This window comes from Camarhynchus parvulus, chromosome 2 (genome assembly GCF_901933205.1).
Source record: "Camarhynchus parvulus chromosome 2, STF_HiC, whole genome shotgun sequence".
NCBI classification, from domain to species: domain Eukaryota; kingdom Metazoa; phylum Chordata; class Aves; order Passeriformes; family Thraupidae; genus Camarhynchus; species Camarhynchus parvulus.
This window is the reverse complement of record NC_044572.1, coordinates 123,098,241-123,118,587: the sequence shown is the minus strand read 5'-3', so window position 1 is coordinate 123,118,587 and position 20,347 is coordinate 123,098,241. Positions and strand designations below refer to the sequence as shown.

The window sequence follows — 20,347 nt, the reverse complement described above, 5'->3', positions numbered from 1 at the left end:
ATAGAACAGAAGGAGCTAATTTGATCTTTGGATGTACAAAACATGGTAAGCTGGCAGAGAAGAAATTTCTTCCAAGTTTTGCAGGTATATTTTGTATATCAGTAATGATCTAAGTTTGTTCAGAGTGTGAGCCACATACGCAGTTAAATCAAAAATTTCTCCTGCTACTAGCCAAGGGTAAAAGTTGAAAGAGTGTCTGCACTCAATTACAAGCATTAGTTTTTTGCTGCTATGGAGTAGCTTTAAAATAGGCTTTGTATCAAAAATCAAAGCACATACAGTAATTCTCTTCAAGTGGGGTCAGTCAGTTCCCTCTCTTCCAGATATTGTAAAACTTGAAAAGGGCAGGAGGGAAAAGTCATAGCAGTGCAGAGAAGTATGACCATATCTGCAGTTCCTGGCAGCAGGAGGCTTTCTGTGCACTAGATGCTACATTCAATATACAACAAAAAAAATGAGTGTTCAGAATTTTTTTCTGGTATTTTAGATGTAAAGTGGTTATGGCCTTCACACAGGAGCAAAATAAGACCATAGTAAAATAATTCAGGTATTATTTAAGGCCGAGCTTTATGCCGTGTGATCACTTGATGTTGCCAAGCCCCATGGTCGTGTAGGAGACTTCTTTGGAAAGTCTCAGAAGACCAAACTACACCCTTCCCTTGGAAATATTCACAAAGAGGACGCCTGCTGAGAAGGTTTACTGTGTGGAGTAAGGAGATACATCTTATTAGCAACTTTGATCAGAAGCTGCATTGTGCTCCCGGCCTGTCAAACCTCGAGAGGCCCCACTGGAAGTGCTCTTCAACAAACCCTCTTCTCCAAAGGTGTCTCTCCACAAAGAGTGCCAAGTGACAGTCAGGAGCAGCAAGTGAAATCCCTTTATTTCATAGGAGACTTTTGATATTGATCTCAGCACAGGACAGAGTTTATTTTTCCAGTTATTTTCTTTGCTTAAATTAGAGAAGGTTTTCATAAGAGCTATTCAGAGTTTTTAAATAAGAATGGATGTATTTCTTGTCTTTTTCAAAACCTTCAGTGATGCTGATCTGTATTTTGGATTGCTCTAGGAGGATGACTAGAAATACAGAGAAACAAAGAGAAGTTAATGTAATGTACCTAATGCTAAATTAATGTTTCACTTAATCATGCTTGTATGTTGTATAGTCACCTTTCCTGGGTATCCTTGCCACCATGCAGCATAATTTGCATTTTCTTGGAAAAAGTGTTTATACTGCATTCATATGTGTATGTTCTTTGTAAGCAGCTTTTTTGTCTGTACTGACAGGTCTCACCAACCCATAATCGTGCTGCAGGGAGTGGAGAGCAGAAACAGACCCACACAGTTCTTTCATCACCGCCTCGAGCAGCATTTGGCTTGAGGTATGGGACCATTAGCTCCTGCTGACACTACAGCCTCACAGCCTGGAGGGTATTCTGTAAATAAGTTGTCAGTGGCCAGAGGATCAGAAAAAGCCCACCAGCAACCCTGATTGCACTTGTCAGGCAGGTTCTTGCTAGAGCTCTTCAGAGTAAGCGTTCAGAACCTATTTTTCTTTTCACTGCCATCAAAGGTAAAGTTCAGGTGCACTGTCTGGTTTTGCACTTTTCCCTGAAAGACTGGACTGTCTTATATGTTTATCACCATTCAGTCAGAATGGCATTTGGCTTCAATTGAACTAGAAGCAGCCCTGTATTACAATAAATTAGACTAAGGCAAAGCTTTTTATGCCTTGTCTTCCTAGACACAAGCGGCATTCATTACCACTAAATTTAACTGATATTTGACCAGAATCTACTTTTAAAGTCTTCAAAAAGGTTAAAAAATCAGACTGTAATGCTAAATTTCTTACAGTAAAGAAACTCCTTATTTCTCACAGTCCTAAAGGTGACTGTGCCCCAAAATGAGGCAAAAAGATTTCATGCTTTTCATTTTCCTCATGACTCTCAGATCATTGCATATGCTACAAACCAAACTTGGGATCTTCCCAATTCATGGATTGTGCTCATTAATTAATGTTCAGTTATCAAAAAATATGTGGGTATGCAAGAAAGGAATCCCATGTGTGCCATGCAGCATGTAAAACAGGTATTAAACAGTTCTGTTGGTACAGTTACTTTGTTTAAAGATTCTGGGACGGGTGGCATTGCAGTAGTGAACGTTGGTGAATGAAGCATTGCTCCTCAGGTTTGCTGTCTTGCTGTGTGTTGAATTAAAAAATCCATTTTTACAGTTACTTGGATCATTTTCTAAACTTGTGATCTTTCCAGTGTGGTTGTAAGATGGAAAACAGGACAATTGTTACAGCTTTAAAAGCAGGTGCTGCCCACCTTGCTGGCTTTGGGCACTACAGAGAAGGTGCACACAAGAATGTGCTGCGAGTGAGAGCAGGGATAAAACTTCCCACTCACTCTGTTGTTTTTCAGTCAATGAGCTCAGAGCAAACTGCAGGAAGGACCAGCAAGGTTAGGAGCTGGTAGCTTTTCTCTGCTTTGGCATAGCTGATACCTGTTGATGGTCAAAGTCTGCTGCTCTGAGCTTTCCTAAATATTTTACCACAGCTCTGCAGCACTTCAGCCTGACATGGCCTGGCCTGTATTGTGGAACAGCTGTGGCTGCCCACTACAGCTTGGCACTTCATGTGGCTGAAGTATAATTCACTAAGTCCAGGTTTAGTTGCTGGTTAAAGTCAGGGCAGCATGTTCCTGGGATCATCCAGGAGCAGAGGAGCAGGCTCAGCAGCTGCTGTGGAAGCTGTGGAAGCCAGGCAAGGAGAAGGCCTGGTCCCTGAGAGTGATGGAGTCACAGCCATACATGTGTCTGTCACTTCATCAGCTCCCAGCTGGAATGAAACCAGGCCAAGCCCCATGAAAGGCCATGGGTTCTCTGCCTCCTGCACTCCTTTGAGTTTGTTGTCCTGGTCTTAGGGTGAAAAGCAAAACTACAAAAGCATCTGGTTAACGAGCTTCCCTTTCTCTCTGACAGGAAGCCTAGAGGGGAGGGGAAAAAGTGTCGGAAGGTCTACGGGATGGAGAACAGAGATATGTGGTGCACTGCCTGCCGGTGGAAGAAGGCCTGCCAAAGGTTCATCGACTAACCATTGAAATTATGCAGAGGATTTGGGGAGGGGGAGGACAACACTTCCCATTTTCCCCTCCAGTGATGTGGTGTTGGGGGTTTTGGTTTTTTGGGGTGTTTTATTTGTTTTGTTTGTTTTGGTTTTTTTTTTTTTAAGAGCTTTGTATTTCAAAATGAAGCACTTGTAGCCAAGGAGAAGCACTAACTAAAACCTGTGTGGAGCAATAGAGCAAAAAAGCAAAACCAAGACCACACAACAAAATCTGTCTCAGTAAGTGTGGAAACCAGAGCAGCTATTAGTGTTCTTCTGTAAAAAAAAGGAAAATGTTAATTATTTTGCTAACTCTGTGAGCTGCTTGCTCCCTAGGATCATTTTTAACCATTTCAGTCTTTCTGCTGTGAACGTCTGTATTTGCTAAACTGAACAATTTTTCTTTTCCTGAAACGAAGATCTCTTTTTGAAAGCTTTCTAATAAACACTTCAGAGTCATATAAGCTACAGTTTTCTCAACAAAAGCTGTACTAAGACTGGAGACTGCTAAATAATTCTCCTGATATAAATGATCATGATTATATTTTTGAAAAGGGCATGTGGGGAAGAGTTGGGATTTTCGTTTGATTGTTTATAGGAGAAAAGCAAAGCTGATTTTGCAAGAAGGACAAGCAGCACTCCTGGAAGTTTTTTAAAAGAGGCACAGATCAGTGGAGTGGAACAAAGTAATTTAAGTACCAAATTGGATTTTGATCCTCTAGAGGAAGAAAAGCAGCAATGGCAAGTCACCAGCAGATACTGTCACGAGAAGTCTGAGGGAAGAAATACGGTGATGCTTGGTTGAAACCCACAAGGATATAAGGGGGCTCCAGTAGCTTTTGTTATTACTCTCCCCTTTCTGAGGGGGGATGAACAGTTGGACTAGCACAGCTGTTGCTGCAGGAGGCCTGTGAAGAACTGGTAAATGCAGCCACTAGGATTATATGTAATACCTAATTCAGGGAAACGATCCAGCCCAGCAGTTCTGCTTTTAATTCCTTTTCTCTTATTTCAGAGATTGTTGTTAAGATAATGGTTTGTTCAGCTTTTTCTTTTAAAGTTACTAAGATTTATTTGATGCAAAAAATTGGTAGAGAAAAGAAAATACCCTCTTTCCACAACATCATCTCAGAAAAGAAGTACAACAGCAAAGGAGCAGCATATTTGTGGTAAAAGACCATTTCTTAACTCATTTTGATAGATGAATTAATGAGTTTCTCTGTTTGCAGTACTTGGATTGATTTGGGTATTTCAGTTTGTCCATTAAGAGGTATACACTGGAGTGCAGCAGCCTGGTGTTCTGTGTCCACTTGTATCAAATTACTGTTAATTAATGATTATTTCAAAATGCAAAATAAAGGAAGGATTTACTAGGAAGTGAATGTATATGGCAAAATAATACTTATACACCTTAAAAAAATCAAAGACTCAGAAGCAAAACTTTGCCTATTAATAGAGGCTGAAGGGCCACAAATGCCTGGGTTATTTTTTTCCATAACATTTGAAACAGTTGAAATTAGACCAAATATTTTTCTATTTTTTTTTAATTGTCTAAGCTGGCTCATTCTCTTAAGAGGACTTTTAAGTATCTAAGCAACTTTCTAAAATCTGGTCCAAAGTTCACTTGATAGCTTTATTAAGTGTGTAGCGCTGCTTGTGTCTGTGTAAAAGCACAAAATAACAATGCAGTTGTTTGGAATATACACTGTGGATTCCATAGGGTAGCAGTGAAAAGAAGAATCTATAATAGGAGCTACTGAAGGTTATCATCTGATTTTCTGGGAGCAAGTTAATTGGGCAATCAGGTGCCTAATTTGAGCATGCTATTTCTGCAGTTATTTAAAAATTGTGTAATTTACATGCACAAGTGGCAAGATACGCTTGCATGCATGCAATTACTTGATTTTTTACCCAATTGTGTTCTCTAAGTCACAGAAAAAAAAGAAAAACAGACTCTGAAATACAGTAAGACCCTGAGATATATATACACATGTGAGTGTGTATGAGTATTTTTTATGTGTGTGTTTATATACATGTAAAACTATATATATTATATAGTTTTATATGTGTATATAAAATCTGAAATTAACAGGGAAGAGAAAGATTGTTTTCTTAACAAATAGAAAAAAAGACACTAAGGGTCAGTGGATATACATAGACACTGTATTATCTTCTTTCCTCTTAGTAAAACATGGATTTTCTTTACATGTTGAATTTTTTCAATTTCCATGGTTAAATACCTCATGGTAATTCACAGACATTTCATCTTCAAACACTGGGTTTGCTGATGGTGTACTTACTTTGATAAAACATAAAAAATTTGGGACTTTCCCAAGATATTCCTGCCAATTTGTTCCCCACCTCCCATTTTAAGGGCACTCCAAGACCATAAAGCGTTCCATAATTCAACTGTTGTTGGACTAACAGTATTTGCCTATATATTTGTTGTTCACCTCCTTTTTGCTTTGGAGGATTTTTTTGAAAATAATGTATCAGATTGTATGTTGTTTCTATAATGTCATGGCATTGTGAGCAACTTTCCCGAGGGCACTTTAGGAATTATTGTAATAAGATTATTCTTTATAAATTTCTGCACAGAAGAATGGTTTTGCTGCCAGACCAGATTGCCCTCTGGTACAAATTGAATATGGATTACATAAAGGACTAAAGCCACAAACCATCAAAGTTGGAGAGAAAGTTGGTGTTAATGAGTCAGAAGGTATTGATAAATCCTGCAGGACAAAGCTAAATTACCAGTATTTTTACTCAACCTTTAATCAGCGGTTTATATTAAATCAGTTTTGGATCTTCTGGCTGTGGCATTTTGATTCCTAAGCAGGCATCTGTCGAGGTTCTGTGTGTGAGGCAAGGCCGGTGACAGCCTGGCCGTGCACAGAGAGTTCTGCAGTCACTTTGTGCTCTGAGCTCCAGTTAACTTGTGTTGCACGAGCAGCTCAGCACCTGCTGAGATCCCCTCTGTGATCCTCACACAACCAGCAGGAACAGAAAAGTCAGCTAAGCCTTCCTGCTGCTGGCAGTACTGATCAGAATCTGGAGTAATCGCTTCCATTTTTCAGTCTCTTGCTTCTGTGTTGCTTTGGGCTGTGTTGCTGTCCTCCTAACACCTGATTTATCTCACACTTCTGCACTGACCAGTCCAAACCAGTCAGATTTCTTTGTTCTCCTGAGGAGGAGCTAGCCTGAGTGCTGTGGTCATTTGTTGTCATCACTACATGTGATGGCAGTTCCAGTTTTTGGTTTCTCTGTGGGAGGTAGGTCATTGTCTCTGACCTCCCAGAGAAGTCAGAAGGAATGTCTTGAACACATCATGCAGTGTCTGTGTGCTACAGGGAATTGGATGGGGGTTCATCTGTGTCAAGAACCAGAACTTGATATAAAAATTTAAGGATCTGTTTTATTGTTAATATTATTGATGTTGGTAACATAAATTGCTAGCATCAGTATCAGCATGGAGATCAACCATACTCATCCCAAATATTTTTCTTTAGGAAAAGAAAAATATTTTTTTGTTAAAACAAAGCTATTTCCCAATTCCCCATTCACCCCATTCCCCAAAAGATCTGGAAAACGAGATAATTTTAGAAGTGGGAAATTGTAATGGCAATTTTTAATACAGACTGTGCTCCAGCAGCTCCTCTATGAAGCTATTGAACGTTAAAACTCAGATCATCTTAGTCATAAAAGGGTTTCCACACAAAACAATGTGCCTGATTCTCTAGTGCCTTGCACAAACACAACAGGAAATACAAGATGCAAAGTGAGTAAAGTTTCTGTTCCAATTTGCAAGTTTACACTCTTAACCAATACCAGTCATCACCTAGCATGTACCTGTTGGCAGGTCAGCCCTGCTTGTGTGAGTAAGCTGAGCAGAATGCCTGTCTGTCAGATTACTTTTCCCGCATCCATACCCTGGTATGAATGTTAACCGTCTAATTATTTACAGGTTCCTTGCAGTCATTGGTTATCTTTATTCCTTGTCCCTTTTGTTTTTCACAATGATGACTAGATAGGCAGCACAACAGGAGGTAAAGCTTTAGCCAAAAGCTCTTGCAGAATCTGCACAAAAGATTCCAGCTCCATGCAGTGTCCCAGATGTTCTTGGCACTAATTTCATTTTGTCATTCATTCTGATCCAGTGCATTGGGGTGGTTCTCTTATTACCTGCTGTGGCCTGGGGCCAGCTGAAATGGCCCTGTTGAGAATCCAGGACAATCGCTGTGAGTGTCACACTGCAAAGTGATTTCTCTCTTCTGCTGCCTGTAAATGTGTTGGAACATGATCTTGGAAGCAGGACATGGAATTAGAGGCTTGCTGGCCATTTGTAGAGATGTTGGAGGGTGCTAGTGAGTCTTCCTTCTATTGGTTCAAAGTTAGAGGTATCTGCTGGAGACAGTTGTGCACCACCTTTCCTTAGAAATAATTTGATAAGGAAACATTTGTAAAGCCTCATCTCGAGCTTATATTTTATTCAATCTCCCTGTGAGGTGGTAGCAGTGGAACTGAGAGCAGTATGGAGTTTGAGCTTTAATCTGCATTTGTCAGGTTTTTCTAGTACATAACCAGGCAGGTATAAGGTATCGTAGTGTAGATTTTATTCTAATACAAGTTCAGCAGAGTTTTATGGCACCTTTGGAAAATACCTAGAAGGAAGTCATGGACAGAAATGAGCATTTAAATACACTCCCTGTCTGCTAGATGGGAACAGCCTTTCTTTGCATCCGTATGGAAAATCTTAACAGCCAACGTACACCTACACTTGAGAGTGCCCACTCGAACTGCTCTTTCCATCTTGGACTACAGCGCTTTCACACTGACCATGCTCTCAGTTCTATCCAAATGGGAGGTTTAAGGAGGTGTGTGTCTCCACTTGCAACTTTTTGAGCTTATTCCTCAATTCAGAAAGCACTCATCATGTTCTTTGTGCTTCACACAGACCATTTGTAACAGCAGTGCAGGAGGACTCTGGGAACAGGGAAATCAGCCTGTTTCTGGTGGCAGCAGCCAGAAGAAAATACAGGTTGCTCTGGTGTTTCCTCACATTCACAGCGGAAAATTTTTCAGCTGATGAACAGAAGAGGATAGATAAATTTAGTAACAAGCTGGTGTTCTGCTAGTTTTTGACACATCTTGACACCTAGATTTTTCTCCTTATGTATTTGAATCTGAATGTGAGATCTCTCATATACCCTTGAGGGAAATAAATTTAGCAATATAAATGCTCTTTCAGCATTAAATCTGAATTCTTTATGTGATTAAAACTAAAGATGGGCTTGAACATTCTAAAATGTTTAAGTGTTGGTATTTACTGCTTGCCAATCCTCTTAAAGATTCAGGTTTGATTCTAGAGTCCTTAACATAGTATGTGATACCCAGCATCAATTAATATATGATGTTTAATGGCAATGGCCAGATAAACAAAAGTTACTAAAATGTTTGTAAAAAGCTGTCTCTGGAAGACAAGAGAAAAGAAAACAGTTGAAACAGATTTCCTCAGGGAACATGGGAGGACTGTAAAGGCAGGATGTGAGTTTGTTTGAATGGAAGATATCTAAGAGAATTTTTTTTTTTCTATTTTAGGCAAAATGGAAAAAGCAATATGTCACTACTTGAATTATTAAAATTAGAATGAAGCACTAATTGATGAACATGATCTTACTTAATGCTGTAGCTTAGCAAGTTCCAAATACAAAAAAACCCATTTACTTAAAAATACAGAAAATTAGCTTAAAACATAACCTAATTTTAATGTAAATCTATACATTTGTGTAAATCTTTTCAGGATCTAGTGTAAATATAAGGGCTTCTTGTCTACAAAGTTTCTTGGTCAAAACATGCTTTGTCTGTAATTGAATTATTTCTTACCAAATGACTTCAGCAAGCAAAAAAGCAGTATGACAGCATGATATCCTGGAGAGTGGTGTACTGCACTTTGCAAAGGGCTAGTTCTACATTAAATTAAAAGAAAACATGTCATCATCACTTTCTTTTTTTGTCATATCTGCAAAGGTAACAGCTTCAGTAAACCAAGGTTTTGAATTGGGCTGTCTAGGATTTTGAAATTCCACAAGTTTTGCAAATTCTCAATTTTGCTTTATTTTTACACAGAAAAATCCTGTTTGATCCATAATAATCTTTTCCTATAAATTCTTTTTCCTGTGTGCAGGCACTCTGTTTTGCAACTGCCCAAATGTGTATAGTGAAGTGAATAAAAATGAGCATCCTCAGTATTAGGAACTACAAATGTAAATAGCATTTACATGGTATCAGAATTTTCAGTATCAGTGTTGAACTGTAGTAATTAATTCTTAAAGTGATGCCAACAAATCTTTCAGGGAAGGGGAAGCACGTAGTGAATTAAAAATACATTTTAATTACAATTACAACTGCACAGACACAGAACTGCTGGTGTTACAGGAGCAAATGTAGGCTCAGGTTCATCAGAGCACTCGAGTATGTGTTTACCTCCACCTGTGGAGTTTGCTGATGAGACTCCTTGTGCTCCTAAAGTTTGGCACACATTTTTGAGCTCTTCTGAAATCAGGCCTTGGCAAGAGCAGATATTCCTATAGCTTTGTCTGAAATATGCACTTTGTGGGACAATCTACCTTTTCCTGGATTTATGCAATTTGTCTTGTGTTTAGAAGACCAGACAAATTTACAGAAGTTTTTTATTAGGGTTTTTTGCATTGCAGAAGGGAAGGTGAGAAAGAGACAAATTCAGCTGTACATTTCACCATGTGAAAGCACTGGTTAAGTTTGTAAAAGGTGTGTATTTGACATCAAGCTCAAAAAAATCCACTTGCGCTCACTGAATAAAAAAATACATGATAAGCAGGTCACATTAAATCAATTTCTCGTGTTCCATCTGTATTTCCTGTACACTCAACACTCCTCCAGGCAACTGGAGGCATAGGAGCTCTGAGTATGCAAGGAAATAAGTGAGTTTACCTAAAAACTTTAGGAATACTATGTTTTTAAGCCACACATGATGCTGCCTATGTGTAATTTTTAGTGTTAGAAGAAAATAGACAGTAGCCTTATTAACCAGGTGCAATACTTACAAAGGGCTAAATTAGGGAAACAAGTGATGTGTGTTTGTATATCACTGAAAGCATGCACTCTGAAAATGAACTTTTATAGCACTGGGATCTTAATACCTCTGAAATTGTAATGTTGGTGTAATTTTATAACTGCTTGTTATACATTATGAAACAGGATTTGGGAATTCCTAAGAACTAAAAGCAGGAGGGAGAAATTGTAAATCACATAGACTAGTGATATGTTATTTTCCATGACAACACTAAACTAAAACACCTTTACAAAGCCATACAAATTCTGGATTATTGAAAGAAAAAAATCTACTTCCCTTGGTTACAGAGATAGTTTAGTCTGAAATTTCCCTTAATTTGTGTCTTGCATTTTCTCAAAGTTTTGGGGTTTTTTGTATCCTGATGGTGAAAACATCCCTAAATTTACCAGTATTTGGCTTGAATGGTATCATTTTGAAAAAAACTTTTAAAATTGAGTTCTTCCTGATACTGTACAGTCTGAATGAGATCATGCAACATGATCTGCTCCAGCTTAAGTAGAGAGTTCATACAAGCAGAAGATTACAGGAAAAGATTGCATTGAGCATTCATTGTTCAGTTGTGAGAAAGATCTGAACAATCAAACTAAAAGCTCCACTCACAAATTTCTTCTCTCCATCTGCACTGCAGGTTGATGGAATACAGGCTGTCATGTACAGTGTACCTGGCTATCCTCCCCTGTTTGGGGATTTTTTTGCTGATAAATAATGAAATACAGATCATCTTCCCATCTCTCTTACTGTTTTTGTCTTGTGCTATGAGTCCAGAATTAACTGAAAGGCAGAAATAATCAGGTCTATTGAACAGAAACTGTTTGGTTCTTTCCCTGTTTGACAGACTTGTAACAAAAGGCCAAAGTACAAATGCAGAGACATTAGTCAAAGGGGCTTGAGCCAGTCAGACAAAACTGGAAAAAAATTGCTCAGAATTGGATCCAGTAGGAGGAAACTAGTCTTAAGCAGTCAATTACAGAAGTTCTGTGGTTGATTTTTGGTGGTTTGGGGTCTTTTTTGTGAATTACAAGTCTGGTAAAAAGTCTTACTGCACAATTAAGAGCAGAATGCAGATCACATTGTAACAAGCTGAGCCCTCACAGCAGCGCAGGTTTTCTCAGGAGAGTTCAGTAATTCCCATTAATAACTTCATTGGTCAGGGCTGTTCACACAGGTAATGCTTGTAGAACAAAGGCACGAGGGTTTTCCTCTGGGTACTTTCCACTGGGATTGGGAGTGTGGAATTGTGAATCTCCCTTTCTGAGGGCTTGATTGTGCATTCAGCTTTGTGAGAGGGATGGATACAGTGGATGCCTCTGCGCATGAGCAGGGCTCTTGGAAGAGTTTCTAGTAATACCAAAGTGGCAGCCCTCTGGATGTGTTACCTGGTGACCGATTGAGCTGTTAGGCTGGTGGTATTCAGCCTGTAATTCATCCTAGTGACACCAGCCCCACGGAGAAAGGGGGTTCTCAGTATGGGATCCAGGATAGCCAGCCCCTTGGGAAAGGAGTCACCACCACCACAGTCCCTGTGCTGTTGGCTCCAGTGCTGCCTTTGCTGTGTCCAGCTTGGGGGAGGTTGGTTATCCACGTGCATTCATGACGTGTTCATAGTACAGAACACTCTTTTGAAGAGAAAGAATCTCTTTTTCAGCTATTAAAATAAAACTGTGGGATGGCTTTTAAGTTACAGAGAGTTGCTGAATGAGTCCCAGCATTGTCAGACTTTGAATCAGGCATGGTTGTGTCCCTCCTTCCAGAGCCATGCTGCTGCAGCTCCCGTGGGGGCTCTCACAGAGCCCTGGAACCTTAACCAAGTTTTTCACAAACATTTGCCGGAATCCAGCACTGAGCCCTAAACCAAGTTGGACCCCCAGTAAAGGAGGCTCTTTCCAGCTCTTTCCCAGCTCTTTCCCAACTCTTATACTACCTAAGTTAGTATTTCATTAGTAGACCTTTGTAAAGGGGACATTGCCCCATCGCTTGCCTTTGGCATTTCTAACACAGCACCATCCACTGCTGCATTTGCAAAGAGCCAGACATCATCTTGGTCAGTCATGGAGTTTGGGGATATTATTTTAGATTTAGACCTCTGCATCCTGCATCAGGCTGTAGTTCCACAGCAGGTTAAGGTCACATAAGCTTGTGCTGCTGTTGAAAAAGCTCTTCCTACCTTCAGCAGAGACATTCCTAGAGAGAAGTTTCCTGAGTTATGCTGGCTTGAGCCAGTCCTGTAAGTGTAGGTCTGTATAAAATGCTAGATAGCTTATGGCCTGCTGGGTCTGTGCCCTGCTCTGTTATGGGGCAGGCATGGTTATGCTGCCTTTATCCCACTCTGTCTTGTCTGGAGTCTCATTAAGGACCTGAACTTGCACATACCCCTACAGCATTAAACTCAGGAGAGCTCCACCTATGGCTGGTGGCATTGATTTTGGTATGAAATTAAATATATGGGGGAAAAGAAAGAAATTAGATCAATAACTTTATATCCATTGCATCTTAAGACTGCATCTTAACTGCACCATGATTTTGCTAAGCAGATATTGGAGGAGTTAAGGGATGTGAAAAACAACATTACTGGATCCTGTTCCTCCCTGGAACCAGTCTGGAATTATTCACAGTAATCTCAGGCAAGGAACTGGGAAGTCATGACCTCTGTAAATCTCTGGGCTACAGAGAACCAGGGTATACTTCTTACCCAGACATGGTAACAACAAGGAATGATCCTCAGCTGCTTTACTAGTGCAGAGTTTCAGCCTCTTTTTATTACAGCTTCAGTTTAATAGTGATGGGAATGCTGGGCAAGAGGTAAAGGGGCATCAGGTAACTGGAGAAAGGACCATCACCATCAGTGGCACTGAGGGGTTTTTTAACTCTCTGAAACAGCAAGCATGTTTTCTTGTCACTTGCTATTCATGTTGTCTCATGTAAGAAAAGTGTTTCCATTATAGAAGGGGTTAATTTAGCACAGGGTAAGCAGCTGTAGTAAACTAAAAACCCAATTGTCTAGTTTTTATGAGTAAGGGATTTCTAAAACATTCTGCTTGCAGAAGACTGCAGTATTTATATCCACACATCCTTTTTTCTTGTTTGAGTTACAAAAGAGAAATACCTGCCTGCATATATTGTTCTTCCTTTGTTTCCTATCAAATCTTGTTTCAGAGAGTATAAAGTAAGTTCCAGTTCTTTTGTAAAAACATTTTTTCTGAATTATTGTTTTTAGAAGCTGAACATTTCCTCTTTCACTTCAGTGTAAAATTACAGAGCTTTAATTTGCTCTGCATTGCACTTTATATATTTTTTTCACTTTTTGGGCCATGTATTTTTGATACACAGAACAGTAAAGGTTTTATTAATCTAGTTTTAACTTGAAATTAACCATGAAACTAGATGTTTTTATAAAAATGCAAATTCCCTAAAATACAGTAAATAATCTGTTTGGGTCAGAGACATTTTTTAAATAATATGTTGAGAAATATTATAGCTTCTGAAATTATGTATCATTTGGTAAATTCAATACAATTATGGATATCATGGCTTAAAGTGGAATGTGAATGAGAAGGACACAAAGTTCTAGATGGTAGATTTCCTTATATGCAAAACCTGCATTAGTTTAATTGATAAGGGTTTAAAAAAATAGCCTAATCTAGTTTAAAGACATGTGAAATTGTTTAATAGACAAGTTTAAAATGCCAGGAGCCCATAGAAATTTGGAAATGAGTTTAAGTGAAGCAGTCAGGAGCTGTTTCTCCCTGTGCTGTGCAGTGGGCAGGCTGTGAAGCTCCTGGGCTCTGCAGGCAGTGAACTCCTCCTGGTACAAGGCAGCAGCAGAAGCCATAGGAGAGTTTGGATTTTCCTCTTCAAACAGCCAATCTCCCAACTTGCAGGGCCACTGCCAGGTTGGCAGTAGTATTTCCATTTGGTTTTTCCTGACTTCATCCCCGCTAGTTTTGGGAACTAGTGTCCTAAAGACAATCCTTTTGTTCCTAAGTGAGTTAATGAACTCATCTTCCTTCTGGTTTTGGTGTTAAGCTTGCAGCACTCACACTATTGCACTTAGTTTGTCTTAATTGGTAGATGCCATTTTCAGCATTTTAAACAAAGAACAGCTACTCTGCCCCAGCACAGATTCCTTTTAAATCTTATGGAGCATGCTGAAAAATAAAGACCTTTTTGACTTTTACTTTGTCCAAACTCTTTATTCCAAATCACACGAAGGAAAGTGGGGAAAACAAGGCACATGGCAGTGAAGAGGGGAGAGAGAGACAGCAATGCTCATTTCCTTCCCAGGGTGAATCATTGCTGGGCTCCCCTCTCCCAGGCTGAGTGTGTGTGTGCATGGACCATGCACAGCTTGGAAGTTATGTAAGATCCATCCTTGCAAAAGCTCTTAGTTGGCCACCTCCCAGAGACCCCAGCTCCTTTTCAGAGGCTTCCAGACATTCTGCTCATTTCTACATCCATAGATAAAGTAAAAGCTACCTGCTGCTCCAATAGCCTGGGTGTAGTTTCCCCTTGGACTGCAAATATATCACCTTGCCATTTTTAATCAAGCTGCAGTTCTTCCTGCAAAAGATGGGCATGATCCAGGTATTTGTGTGTGCCGCAAAGCTGTTGTGTCCTTCCAGGGACTGAGGTAAGCACACTGCCAGTGGTGTGCAAGCCTTTTGCTTAACATCAGTGGTACCTGTGCCGAAGAGAAGTGTGGGCTGATGCCACCTGTCCATCCCACCCCAGAAATGAGGGCTGCACAGCATGGCTCAGCTCTTGGAACTATGTGGCAAAGCAAGCTTAAAACCTTTATAGTGAGCACAGGGTGTCTGAAAACTCAGTCCGTGTTTGGCTGAGGAACAGGAGCAGTGACAGGCCCTGTCCAAGGTGGTTCTGTCAGGCAGCACAAATAACAGCTCTGTGGCCCAGTTGGGTGCTGTATTTCCATGTATGTTTGAAGGAAGGCTTAGAAGAGAAGACTTGCAGGTGCTATTCCTTCACAGTCTGGTTGGATTCTGTGCTCTGGGGGCAGCCTATGGGCTGGCACAGCACATTTAGATAAGGGGCTTCCACTAACAGTGACTTAGACACTGCAAAAAACTGTTTCTTGTAAGAAGCAGGTGCTTTTCTCATTCTTACAACATCAAAAACACACAACAAAATGCCACCATACAGACCTTTGTCAAATTCTCACAGTCTCCTGTAGCACCAGCAGCTGGGGAGAACTCAGGAATTCTGAGGACCTTGGCCATAACTCATCAAAAAGCCTCTGCAGTCCATTGCCATTGAAAATGATTTAGTGCTGGATCAAAACCACCCAGACTTGGGCCCTGCAAAATTCCTCTGAGAATTTTGCTGTTATTTCATAAGAAAGAAAGTGTTAAAATCTTTGTATCAGCAAATTAGTCAATTCTGCCTACTGAACTTAAGAGTACTTCCAGTGGACTTCAGATATCTTGGGAATCATTCTCGGTACAAGTCAGGACACTCCAAACATTTCAGTTGTTTTTCTTGAATTAGAAACATTTGCAAAATTACCAATATGTATATTAATAACTAAAAGTTGAAAAAATGATTGGGTTAAGGTAGTGAGAAGTATTTGCTTGCACCTGAAACTTTAAAGAATGACTACTGAATTCATGATGTGCTAAGCACGAGCTCCTGAGTTTCATCAACACAGTAAACCACCTTTGTACAGAGTAATTTTATAAAAATTGAGAAAGTTTGTTTTTTTCTCAAGTTACTCAAGTAGTTCAAATAATGAATAATTTGTTTCTGATCAATGCATTTTAGAATGAGCAAATCTTATCCTCTTGCACTTCTAATATTCATTGTTTATATGGAAAAAAACCCTGTACTACTTTTCCATTTCCCAGTGAATGATCAGTTCACTAAGCAACAGGCAGTGTTTCTTGACTTTAGATAGCAAAATATGCTTAGATAATTTTACTCTCCTCCACGTGAATCTGGTTATATGGGATCCTTATTTTTTCTAGCCTTCAAAAATGCTTGTGTGCAATTTCCATAGATACGGTTGAATAAAAATTGCAAGGAAGAATCTAAAGTCAAATGCTAAGTAAAAATCAAGTACATGAAACAAACATGAAGATAAAGTCTCATGAGAAAAGTCAATCCATTGCTGAATTAAATATTTATAGAACACATTGATTAGCAGAGGTACTGATCTTTATTAAAATTACATTTAGAAGCAGACTACTGTGTTTTAGTGCCACAAGTGACAAAGGAGTTTTTCTTCAGAAAATGTGCAAACGGAAAAAAAACATTAAAATAGATCATTTAGACCAAGATTTTCTCAATTTAAGCCCATCCTACCTGTTACATTACTGTTGTATGTTCAGGAATGCTCAGGACAACAGACATTCCTCACAGGAAGCAGCTAGGTTCCAAAGTGTCAACTAAATGAAAAGAAAGTGAGCAAACTCATAGGATTTTCTTAGTACTAGCTCAGCTATTGCAAAAAAAAGGACCAAAAACAAAACAGCAAAAAATACTACTCACTACTGAACTAGAATTTCAGCAGCTTAAAAGAGCCATGTTTTGATCTAGTTCACACACCATAGCTAAACCTAGGTTTCTGTTGGTTTGCTTGTTTGTCTTTTGGGGTTTTTACTTCTTAACAACCTTCAAAGCAGGGTCTGTCATTGCTGAGATGACCACAGTTGAATAGGAATCTCTTGAAATGCTAAAATGTGTGATTAGAGAAACAACAGGCTTCAAATGAAAAACTACTTTAAAATTATCTCAAAAAAGCAAAAAGAAAAGTTAATTCTCTATTTGGGAAATGCCATTCAGCTACCGTTAACTCCCAGGTTGTGTGTCTAACTGACATCCTGTAGCTTCGTCAGCTCACATTTTTGTTAAAAGCAGATGGTGATTAAACTACAGAGCAAAGGACCTTCCTCTGGTCTTTGTAAATGAATGTATACATACAAACTATGCATTTTCACACAGCTGCTTACTGTATCTTGAATCACTTCAACCTTTCCCCTAGCTTAGAAACCCCCAAACTTAAGGAGCAGGAGGTGTTCCCACCTCCTTTGGCAGATGCTTGTCTCCTGTCTTGTTTCTGCTCTCCAAAATCCTTAGCTGCAGGACAGAGCAATGCTGAGCTGCAGAGCCTAAGGAGCAGAGGGGCTGGGGGCCCGTGGCCAAGTCAAGGCCCAGTTTGGGCTGTCAGGCCCAGTGTGGCCAAGCAGAGTGTGTTGTCTGTGCTCCCCCTGCCAGGCGCTGGAGCGGCCGAGCGGGGCCAGCAGCCGCTCTCAACTGGGCTCAGGAGGAGTTTGCAGCCACACTCAGAGAGCTGTGCCAAGGAGAGGCCACTGCCCCTGGGCTTGCAGGTGTCATCCTGCCCTTGGGACAGCCTTTCCAGCCATCCCTGCAGCCCAGGCTCCTTCTGACCATCCCTTTCCCACCGTGCGAGGCAGGGATGGCTCCGCAGGGGTTGTGGTCTCACTGCTGGCACCTCCCCAGATGATGCAGTGCCCAAAGTGCTCAGCCCCTCATCCTCATCATTGGGGGACTTCAGGGCTGGGGTGTGCAAGGGACAAAGGATCAGACCTCGGGTTTAGGTACCTTCTGTTGGAAGGGAGCAGGAAAGATGGAAAATGGATGTCTTGTTCTTGTAGCTGATGTAATTAAATGTGGGAAAAAGATACTGCATGCAACATTTCTTACTTCAGTTTTGGGTTGTCGCTGTAATATACATCAGCCCAGTCTACTCAATGAAGTGTGTTTCTTATGCTTTATCCTACAGGAAGACAGACCAAAAAAGTAGAAGTAATAAGAATATCCTTGCTTTAGACTAAAGCAAGCATGGACTCAACAACAAAGAAAGATTTTGTTTATATGCAAACTGTTTAAATATTTGATATCAGTATGAAGGTAGTCATATTCTTATGTATCCAGAGATTTGCACTCATCTAGGTTATGTTGATTAAAAATATTTTTGCGATATGTATTTGCATTTGAGGGGCCAAGTCTTTAATTTTATATTCTTTACAAGAATTCATGTGGCAATTACATTTTTCCATTTCTTGAGCTACCTGCCCACCCATGCTAGTTGTTCATTTGCATAAAGAATATTTCCACTACTTCAGAGGTTTTTGGGTGGTTGTTTTCAAAGGGAACCTGCCCCAGAGAGTTCCACAGGACTGTCCACCGTGAGTGGGAGGCTCTCTGGAGCAGCAGGTCACCCTTCCCAGGACGTGGCCTGTCACTGCAACAGACACACATGGATTCATTTCCCTGCAATCTGCAACTGCCCTGTGGGCCTGGGGTAGCTCCAGCTGCAGTCCCTCAAATCAAAGCTCTGACTGACCCTGTCAGTCCTTTGCTGTCACTTACTATCACAAAGTTAACTTTTTACAACGAGGAAGAGCTTCCAACTCTGGCACTGATGGAAATACTGAATGCTTTTAATATATATATATATATTTGGAAAGTATTTGAACAGTGTTTTGTCTTTTTTTATACAACTTTTAGCCAAATAGAAAAATTCTGATTATTACTTCTGTGGATACCTGTCCACCTGTAAATAAACTCATATATTCAGGTACATGAACCTGAAGAAAAAAATAATAAAGACTGTTCAGGGGCTATGCGCTTTGCTAGCTCCTGGTTCCTTTGTACATAAGAGGTAACTGTTTAAATGTTGGGTGGGATTTTTTTTTAATTTACCTGTTGTTCCTCTAAAGAAAGAAGAAGAAAAAAACTTTTGACTTAGTTTTCTCTTTTCTGAGTTAATACAAAGATTTTCTAACTTTTTACTGCAGAAATGGATAAATACCTGGTGCTAAGTGAATGTGAGTCAAACTGGCCATAGCAGACACACCAGTTAGAATGCACTTTTCCTGTGGCACACAATGTATTTTCTCAGAAGGGACCTTCAAAGGACTGTCAGATGTTTACATTTCTTCTTGTTGCCCCAAATAGTTTTGAATATTCAAATAACTTCCAAAAATAAAGTCATGGTCCATTACTGATGTGACAAATCCTTACATTTAAGTATCTACAACAGCTTTGTACAAATACCATTTTAGATAGTTGAAATATTGGGCTTTCATACTTTGTAATGCTTTGATGTGACAATAAATATGCTGTTGCTATCTAGTCTAACCTCATTGTAGACCTGTAACTCCCTGTTTCTGGTTATGTCATGAATTGCACTGGCTTGAATTCAGCCAAATACTGACTGTTCAGCTGAAATATTCCGACTGTTATGATGTCCACAAAACATTAATTAAATGCACTTGTATCTGACTGCCATGGAGTATGTCAAATTATTCATGTAATAAATCCCTTGTGTATAACTTCTGTTAGTTGTTTATGTGAACCTCAGTTCTTTCACAGTCATGAATGTCTGTGCCTCAGCCAAGGACCAGCTGGAGTCAGTCGGTGATAACCTGTGCATTGACTTTGTTAGGAGCAGGGCTGATTTCCTTCCCTTTCATCACAGGGCTGATGTTTACACACTGTGAGCAAAAACACATAGGACAGGGATGTTGGATTCTGAGTTTTGCCCCTGTCAATTTCAAGTTCAGCCTTTAGCTGGTGACTGTGGTTTCCCACTTCCAGGCTCACCCTGCTCCTCCTGATGCATTCTGCAAGCAAGACTTCCCCTGTCCTGCTCCTGCCTGGCAGCCTCCTTGTGCCCAGCAAGGAGCAATCCTGGCAGCAAAGGAGGTACAGAAATTAAAAGCAGGTCTCCTACCCACACATGCCTTTTCTTTGCAGGTTTCCCTGGAAGTTTTGTGCGGGGAGGGAAGAGAAGAGGTAAAATATGACTTGGCTGAGGCTGTTGGATGCTGAATCAGCTGTGGTTGCCTCATGTTTCCTTTCTTTTAAAATAAGGGGTACAGTTTTCAAAAATGCCCATCTGACTTCTCTACAGGCCCTACCCAGCCCATCACTTCTCAGTAAGTCAGTTTTAAAAAATGGTGCATGTGACTCTAAATCACATGGGACTCTGGATAACATCTCTTATAATGCCTTTCTCCTAGGTCTGGAAATATGATGCTCTGGGATTACAAGGACCTGGTGCAGCTGCTGCAGCTTACTACAGTGCTCATTATCAGCCACACATAGTTTTACCCTCCTAGAAGTGTTCTTTGCAAAATACAGATCAGGC

General features: G+C 40.1%; 1 protein-coding gene across 1 annotated transcript in view; it reads left to right on the top strand.

Moving 5' to 3' along the window:
• ZNF704 (zinc finger protein 704) overlaps positions 1 to 19,479 on the top strand; it is a 104,339-nt gene extending 84,860 nt beyond the window's left edge. Inside the window, 2 exon segments of the mRNA XM_030963523.1 lie at positions 1,286 to 1,380; positions 2,984 to 19,479. Coding sequence (XP_030819383.1) covers positions 1,286 to 1,380; positions 2,984 to 3,095 — 207 coding nt within the window. The 3' untranslated portion in view covers positions 3,096 to 19,479.
• Positions 19,480 to 20,347: the final 868 nt, after the last annotated feature.